The sequence below is a fragment of the Alligator sinensis genome, unplaced genomic scaffold (assembly GCF_000455745.1).
Source record: "Alligator sinensis unplaced genomic scaffold, ASM45574v1 scaffold2231_1, whole genome shotgun sequence".
NCBI classification, from domain to species: Eukaryota; Metazoa; Chordata; order Crocodylia; family Alligatoridae; genus Alligator; species Alligator sinensis.
In genome coordinates this window covers 9,564-18,611 of record NW_005843550.1, presented here as the reverse complement: position 1 = coordinate 18,611, position 9,048 = coordinate 9,564, and the positions used below count along the sequence as shown (strand labels likewise).

General features: G+C 46.0%; 1 protein-coding gene across 1 annotated transcript in view; it reads right to left on the bottom strand.

The window, feature by feature from the left end:
* ERICH2 (glutamate rich 2) overlaps window positions 1–705 on the bottom strand; it is a 45,968-nt gene extending 45,263 nt beyond the window's left edge. The window contains exons 1-2 of the mRNA XM_006038936.3: window positions 643–705; window positions 215–289 (exon numbers count right to left, since the gene is read on the bottom strand). Of these exons, the coding sequence (XP_006038998.2) occupies window positions 215–289; window positions 643–705 (138 nt within the window). The remainder of the gene's footprint in view (window positions 1–214; window positions 290–642) is intronic.
* Between the last annotated feature and the right edge of the window lie 8,343 nt (window positions 706–9,048).

Below are 9,048 nucleotides of genomic sequence, written 5' to 3'. Positions count from 1 at the left end.
CGCCTTTGCTCCCGCCCGCAGGGGCTCCCAGCCAGGACCTGCAGCGCCCGGGCCACGTCAGCACCGGGGTGCGCACAGGACTGCCCGGAGCAGCGCAGGAGAGGCCTCGTGCCCGGCGGGACAGGCCTGGTGCGCGGCCGACAGCCGGCTTCCTGCTGCCCGTGGGGAGGGGAGGGGAGGGGAGCAGAGAAGAGGAGGGAGGCCGAAGACTTACCCTTCCCGCGGAGCCTCGCGATTGATCGGAACCACCCCGGGGGCCTGTCCCCAAGGGCCTTCCGCTGCTCGGTGTCTAACTCAGGGTAACTTGCTTGTGTAGACAGAACCTGGCCCCGTAGGGTCATGCTCCTTGTGGCTCCGTGTTGTGGGGGTGGGTGGAGCACGCTGGGTTTTGGACATGCCTCCAGTTGCACATCAAAAACGGATGGGAGGGTGCGTAGAGCCATTTGCTACCCCCTGGGGCTGCAGAGGCTTGCCTGTACTTATGACCTGAACAACACCATCGCTGGGAGTCCTGTACTCCTGTTAGGGTCACCCATGGCGGTTAGGTGAAAGGTGAGACATTACATGAAGAGCAGTCCAGCACAACGTAAAAAGCGCAGACAGAAATGATGTTTGCCACACAAATCGACTCCTTGAAATCACCCTGAAGCCGTGCCCAAACAAGAGCATGGCTGCAGTCCGATTGCGCAACAAACGAGCCCTCATTGTATGCGGGTTCAAGTGGAGCCGCTTCTAAGTGGTGCCACTTCATTAATTTCTGTGTGCTCTGCTGCAACAGCAGCCCATCTCAAGCTGCTGGGGGGAGGCAGGTCCTTTCTGGGGTTCTCAGCCCTGCTGCGGTGGGGCAGCCGAAGATGCATCCACTGTTGCCGTCTTTGGGCACAGAAAGAAGCACAGCTCCTGGGTCTAACTCATGGCGATTCATAGAAATAGAGGTTAGCTGTTGAATCAGGAGGGTCGAGATCAGCTCCGATTTGGAGCCGATAAGGGAGAGAGGCTGTATCTGTCCCTGACTGCCCTGTCCCATTCCCCTCCCCCTGGCTCCCTTGCTGTCTCTGGATGGGAGGGGGAGATGGCAGGGAAGGGAGGTCCCAGGTACCCGAGTGCCTAATTTTAGCCTGTTTAAATCTAGTAGCAAAATGGAGTCCTAAGGCAGAGTGGCACCTTAAAGTTTCCCTCGGCATGCACCCTGCATCAAAGAGGAAATATTTCCAAGGGGGTTATCATTGTCAGTGACCCCTCACAGCTGAGGATAATTGCTCCCACAGGTCATTTTGAGTAGATGTTGGACCAGTAAGAGAAGCCTGAGCATGATTTATTTTATATGAGAAGCCTGTTGCATATTGGCAGCTGCACGGATCTTGGCAGAGGAGAAACTTGTGTCCAGTGGCAAGGAGATCCAAGACAATTGGGGTTACTCTTCCACTGCAGCCTTCAACCACCTTCGCGGCCTCCTCACCTCAGGGGGGCTCCAATTTACCTTCCCTCTCACTTTGCTACTAGATTTAAACAGGCTAAAATTAGGCACTTGGGTACCTGTAGGAGGGAGACCTTGTTATTAAGAGTAAGTTTGTTGCTTTCTTAAGTGCTCATGTCACCAGAGAAGTAATGTTTTATAAACCTCAAATCTCAGAAGAAAAAAAAAATCTAGTTTTTGTGTTGGGGGCAGCGGGGTGCTAGAAATCAGATCTACAATATGTTTTTGTTGTTTAACTTTTTAAAGTGCAAGAAATGGGATTTGGCTTGTAACATAGTAGAGGGAATGTCTTATTTATCATCTTTGTGAAGACGGTTATATTTCCCTCTAAAAGACTTGGAAATGTCCAGGTGAATTTTGTCTCAACAACAGTTAATTGTCCTTCCCATCAGCAATCAAAACATTGTAAGTTTCTGAAAGGTTGCAATACTACTCAGTCACAAGCTAGCTCATCCATGCAGTTCTTATGACTGTGTCCTGAGGTTTGATTGCAGCTTGTGTACAAGCAACTACCATACACAGAAAAATGCAGAGGGCATGGTCAAATGTCATTAGAATAGCTATTAGTTTGCCTCTGGCACAATCATAGCTTAAAGAGGAGGACATCCCCTAGAGGCAAAACAGTCAGGTGAGACTGTTTAATGCATCTAATTTACCTTTTTGAATGAAAGATGAAAGTGACATTTCCACAGAAAACACTGTGGTGGAATCAGCAGCAAATCAAAGGGTTTGATTATAGGTACAGTATTTTCAGGGGTGCTATACTGAAACCATACAAACACAACTGTTTCTGCTGTAAGATGTCATGAAGGCAGAGACTGCCTTTATCTTGGGTTTTTGTTTTTGTCTTTTTTTTTTTTTAAGATCTAGAGTGAGATAATGAGGGCTCATTAGAGACTGGTATATGATCTAGTCTTTTCCATTTACTCAGGGATTTTTAATAAAAAAAAATGAATGAGGAACATCTTCATCCTGGTAATTTCAGGAGTTATTTTTCATCTTAGACGTATAGTTTCATAGTTGGTAGGGTCGGAAGGGACCTGAGCAGGTCATCAAGTCCGATCCCCTGCATGGGCAGGAAAGAGTACTGGGGTCAAATGACCCCGGCCAGGTGATTATGTAGCCTCCTTTTGAAGACCCCCAGGGTAGGAGCAAGCACCACTTCCCTTGGAAGTTGGTTCCAGATCCTAGCTGCCCTGACTGTGAAGTAGTGCTTCCTGATGTCTAGCCAACTTATGGCCGTTATTCCTAGTTACTCCTGGTAGTGCTCTGGGGAACAGGGTCTCTCCCGTTCCCTGCTGGACCCCTTGTTAAGTTTATAGACAGACACCAGATCCCCTCTCAGCCTTCACTTGTGGAGGCTGAACAGGTTCAGGGCCTGTAGCCTCTCCTCATAGGGCCTGCCCTGCTGCTCCTTGACCATGCGAGGGTCCTCTGGACCCACTCAATGCTGTCCACATCCCTCCTGAAGTGCAGTGCCCAGAACTGGATGCAGTACTCCAACTGCGGCCTGACCAATGTCGCATAGAGGGGGAGGATCACCTTCCTGGACCTGCTCATGATGCATCTGTGGATGCATGACAAGGTGCGCGGTTAGCCTTACTGACCGCGTCCTCACATTGGCGGCCCATGTTCATCTTGGAATCAATAATGACTCCAAGATCCTTTTCTGCCTCTGTGCTGACAAGAAGGGAGTTCCCCAGCTTGTAGGTATGCTGCTGGTTCTTCCTCCCTAAGTGCAGTACCCTGTACTCATCAGTATTGAAACCCATCCTATTCTCATCCGCCCACCCCTGTATCCTGTCCAGATCTAGTTATAGCCTGTCCCTCCCTTCTAGCGTGCCCACTTCTCCCCACAGCTTAGAGTCATCCGCGAATTTGAACGAGGTGCTTTTCAAACCCTCGTCCAAGTCGCTGATGTAGATGTTGAACAGTGTGGGCCGGAGGACTATTTTATGAAAAGTAATAGTTTTATGTACTGTGCATTCACCTAGAACCTTTTAAGTCACAGATTTATAAGAAAATGGGGTAGGGAGGGACCTCAATATGTCGTTTAGTTCAACCCCCTACTCAAAGCAGGATCAGCCTCTCCTTAAACCAGCCCAGAAAAGCAACAAATTTCTGGGCCACATAAATTGGGCTGTTACCCTAAAAGATTTGGTTCTAGCCCACTTGGGAGATGTTGGCTGGAGTAGGTATATGGAGTCTGCACCTGCTCCAGCCAACATCTCCTGAGTGATTTGGAACCACATCCTTTAGGGTAACAGCCCAATGCGCTAAGCCACTGTACTAAAAAATAAAAGAAGGAATGTTGTGCAAAGTGAAAGAATAAATAAGTAGCATTAGCAGCAAATGCATCACCTACTGAAAATAATTTATATCCAGTGTGATTAAGTTTGGCTATATTAAGAATAAAGAGAAGCTACAGCATCCCAAGAGTATTCTTCCAGAGAGGCAGGGTCTCTGTTTAATCATTCCATTGAATGTGATGCTCCTCAGTATACTTAGTCATAGTCAGGTCAGTGGTCTGGTTCAGAGGACAAGCTTAAACCTTCCCAAACCACTCTGGAGTAATTTGTGCCCATACTATGCATTGTCGTCACCTGGGACAGCCTTGATATAGTCTACTCTCCCCAGTGGTTAATCCTGGCTTGCTGGCTCTCCTCTTTGTCTCAAGGTGCCTGCTCACAATCCCCTCTCCCCTGCCATTCTTGGGGGTGAGGGAAAGATGAAAGTTCATGTGGCCTTGTTTTGCCCAATCCTAGGCATCTCTAAAGGCCAGGGAGAATACTTAAATCTTTATTACACTTGTCTTTACCAACAATTAAATAACTTATTACCAACATCCACACCAGAAGACAGGCGGGTGATCCAGGCTGACCTGGACAGGCTCAGCAAGTGGGCAGACAAGAATCTGATCGTGTTCAACGCCGATAAATGCAAGGTTCTCCACCTTGGGAAGAAAAACCCGCAGCATCCTTATAGGCTCGGCAGTGCTATGTTGGCTAGCACTAAGGAAGAAAGACTTGGGGGTCATCATTGACCACAAGATGAACATGAGCCTGCAGTGCGATGCTGCGGCTAGTAAAGCGACCAAAATACTGGCTTGCATCCATAGATGCTTCTCAAGCAAATCCCGGGACGTCATTCTCCCCTTGTACTCGGCCTTAGTGAGGCCGCAGCTGGAGTACTGCGTCCAGTTTTGGGCTCCACAATTCAAAAAGGATGTGGAGAAGCTTGAGAGAGTCTAGAGAAGAGCCACGCGCATGATCAGAGGTCAGGGAAGCAGACCCTACGATGACAGGCTGAGAGCCCTGGGGCTCTTTAGCCTGAAAAAGCGCAGGCTCAGGGGTGATCTGATGGCCACCTATAAGTTTATCAAGGGTGACCACCAGTATCTGGGGGAACGTTTGTTCACCAGAGCACCCCAAGGGATGACGACTAGGTTGAATGGTCATAAACTACTACAAGACCGTTTCAGGCTGGACATAAGGAAGAATTTCTTTACTGTCCGAGCCCCCAAGGTCTGGAACAGCCTGCCGCCGGAGGTGGTTCAAGCACCTACATTGAACACCTTCAAGAGCAAACTGGATGTTTATCTTGCTGGGATCCTATGACCCCAGCTGACTTCCTGCCCTTTGGGTAGGGGGCTGGACTCGATGATCTTCCGAGGTCCCTTCCAGCCCTAATGTCTATGAAATCTATGAAACATTTCAGTAACTTTTGCATCTTTAAGAAAGTGCATAAATTATATAGGGGCCAAAACAAAGCATCACATAACTCAAAACATGCAAGTTTCAGAATAATCATTGTTGTGAATACTGTAACTTGAAATAGATTTGAAATAGATTCTCAAATCTGATGCGAGACTACCTTTTCACCTCATATATGCAGGCTCTATGGGAGAAGTTTTAACATCTGGACCTGAAGCCAAGTCTGAGTTTTATAGTTTAGGCCGCTCATGTATCTCATTACACAAAGTAAAACTTAGAAGCAGATTCTCATATACTTACATGCTTTAAAAAGAATAACTTTGTATAACGCATGTACACTATAATTTTGCCTAACCAGCTTCTTAGTATTTAACTGTTCTTCTCCAATTAAAACTATGGTCCTATCTAATGAGAATAATTGAACGGTAAAAGTGGTAATTCCCAATTTTAGATGTCACTGGCTTACACTTTTTCATTTGCATTGTTTTTCTACTCTTCGGATCTATTCTTCTTCTTTGTGTCAAGACTTCATAATAGCTCCCTCAGAGGACTACAGCACTGGGCTAAAAGCATCAAAATTCACAGTAATTTGCATACTTTGGGAGCATATAACTGCCAGAAGATGACATCAGATAATGGCACACTTGGGTATCCTATAAAATGGAAAGTTTGGACTCCAGCCCAAATTCAAAACTTCTGGGAGGAAAGAATTCATACACATTAGATTTCTTATCTTGGCTAGTTCTACATATTCTCTTCACCCTCCCTTTTGCTCGAGTCACAAAAGGAATGGGAGTGACTACAGATTTATGATGGTCATTTGCCTATGAGGTCCAAGTAGATGGGAGAGACAGGAATTGAGGTTATTTGTCCTGTTTAAGAACTACATTGTGAAAGAGACTGAGGGCTTCTCTACTCAACCCTCCTTGATCCAGCTGGGAGCCCAGCAGTCTCTTAACCAGAGACTAATGAAAAACAGGTTACTTCTTCCTCTTTTCTCTCACCTTTCAGGTCTGCAAGAGGGAAGGTTGATCAGGCCCACTAGTCTCTCTACCATTCCTGTTCAGCTATGTGTCCTTTTCCAGAACCTTTTTCAATGGGGAAAGAATGTGTATCTAGGTTATATGGTGCCTAGGTTAAAGATGCACTGAGCATGCTCTCTGCCATTCTCAAGACCTAACTGGGGTAGAGCCACAAGCTATCACTGCAGTTTCAGAGTTTCCATACATAAACATAAATGCTGCTGCTCCAAAGTCAATACTGCTGCTCCAAAGTCAATTTTACTTATAGTACTGCCCCAAGATCATTCAACCTAATTACTAGGGCTGTGCAAAGCTTCAATCCCTGATTCGATTTGACAGAGATTTGGCCCGGCTCAGTGGCCGAATCTCCGAATCTGAAACAAATCAGGAGACCCTTTAATTTCTCCGAATCGAATCAGAACCCTTTGAATCGATTTGGACATAGGCACAGCTTTAAATGTTTTTCTATGTGCCTCAAGGTACCAGGCAGCTTGTGAACGCTGCAATTCTAGGACGGATGGACGGATGGAGCGTCCCACAGAAGAGTGCGGGGCTCCCCAGCATGCTAGGCAGCAGACCCAGAAGTGGACCAGAAGCACATACGGGTCTGTTGGGGAGCGCACCCCCTGGCTTGGCAACTGGTGCCTTCTGGGTCTGGGGGGGCATCTGGGGTCGTTGAGCCGGGGAGGCATGGCCGATTGCTGAGCCGGGGAGGTGCGGGGGGAGGCCCCCCAGCGTGCTCCCTGGTGGACCCGGAAGTGGACTGGAAGTACTTCCGGTCCACTTTTGGGTTCGCTGCTGAGCATGTGGGGGGGCCCCCTGCGCTCCTGTGGAATGCTCCATCTGCCCCAGTATTGCAGCGTTCACGAGTCGCACCTGGTACCTCATGGTATTTAGAAAAAACATTTAAAGCTATGTCTGTGGTTGAATCACTGATTCTCCGAATCATCATCAAATCTCCAGATTCAGATTTGGCCTAATCGAATCGGGGATAGCGATCCATATCAGCAAATTGAATCAGTGTCCCCGATTCGGGCTGAATCCAAATCCGAATTGAATATGGCCCATTTCGCACACCCCTACTAATTACTCCTGGCAGCATTGCTTACAATTCTGATTGTTCTCTCTCTCAACTGCACTGAACATGCCCTCTATTATCTGCCTTTGCAAATAAAATGTCAGGGTCATTGTGCAGCTTATTCAATCTGTTTGTTAAGAAGTTCAGACATAATCTGTGATCTCCTGTAAGCACATAAGAAGATCTGATTAATATTTTGGAAAAAAATAAAAACGTAAGTGTTGACTACTAAAAAGCTATGTAAATGTCCTAATTCTGATTTTCCTCTCAGTCCTTTGAGTCCAAATGAAGAGTAACTCTAGGTAAATTAATGGTGTTAAATCATGTAAATTAAAGAATGGAACCTAATGTATTTAACCTCTAAGGTCAACAAGCATTTTTAAAATCGTAATGTAAGCAGGCATCAAGATTTAAAAATGTAAAAAAAAAATTCTCTCCACCTTGCCCAGTCCTGCAAAAGTAAGGCATAGCAGCAATTTCTACTCTTTGTAGGGAGAAAATCATGCAGATGGAGAAGGGAGGAAATGGAACTTCTGTCTCAGTCAGATGTACCATGTGTGTTGTCTGTGGAGTGGGACCAGCACACCACGCTGATGAACAGCACAGAATGCCCACCAAGCAACATCAAGTTGTATTATCTTTTCTATCTAATCTCTGATGAAGAAACAATGTGACCCTCCTCTTCTCCCCACACGTGCATCCTGGACCTGTGGCTAGTTGTCTAGAAGAAGGAATGCCACAGAGGTAACTGACATCCCCCTTCCATATGGGGAGGGACAGATCTGCATGTGAAGGGTCCCCTCCAGATGAAATTCACAAAGTACCATCTGGCCCTGAGTAAAAACATGGATAAATATGATCTCAGATGAGGACTACAGGGTATGTAGTAATAACATTTTTTTTATCCCACATTACAATTAAAATTATTTTCAAGGTGTACTCTGTAAAACTTTTATGTTAAAACACGTTGGAGTGAACACTATTCAGGCTAATGTTGAAATCTTGTTGGGTCAGTTAAATAATATCATATTTGGTATGTATTTTGAAGGTTACAGAAAAATACCCAATTTGAACAGGAAATCCTACCTTGTGTAAATCATAACAGCAAAATATGCCACAAACTTGTTTTTTTCAATAAGAAGTACATGGAGGACATGATTAGGAATCTAGAAATTAGGACACATTTCACAATATACATTAAGTAATTGCTTACTTCTCTCATGGTTTTATGAATTTTCCTTGTCCTTTTCAAAAATAACTTTTCTAACAAAGGAGTTCTCAGTCATGGCCCATCTTTTATCCATATGAAATGCTACTGTGATGTCACAAATTCAGCATTATTTCACTATTATTATCATGGAAACAATATATAGTTGGCAGTAGGGCTGTACAAAGCTTTGGTCACTGATTTGATTTGGTGGAGATTCAGCCCAATTCAGTGGCCAAATCTCTGAATCCAAATTGAATCAGGAAACCCTTTAATCTCTCTGAATCAAATCGGAACCCGCCGGATTGATTCGGAGAGATTTGATGATTCAGACATATACACAGCTTTAAATGTTTTTTCTGCATACCTCAAGGTACCAGGCAGCTTGTGAATGCTGAGATGGGGCAGATAGAGCATCCCACAGGAGTGTGGTGGGGGGAGGGGTCCCCAGCACTCTTGTTGGCGGACCCGGAAGTGGACCAGAAGCACTTCCAGTCCACTTCTGGGTACACTGCAGAGTGCATTTCCCTCCCCACCCCACAACCCCCTGG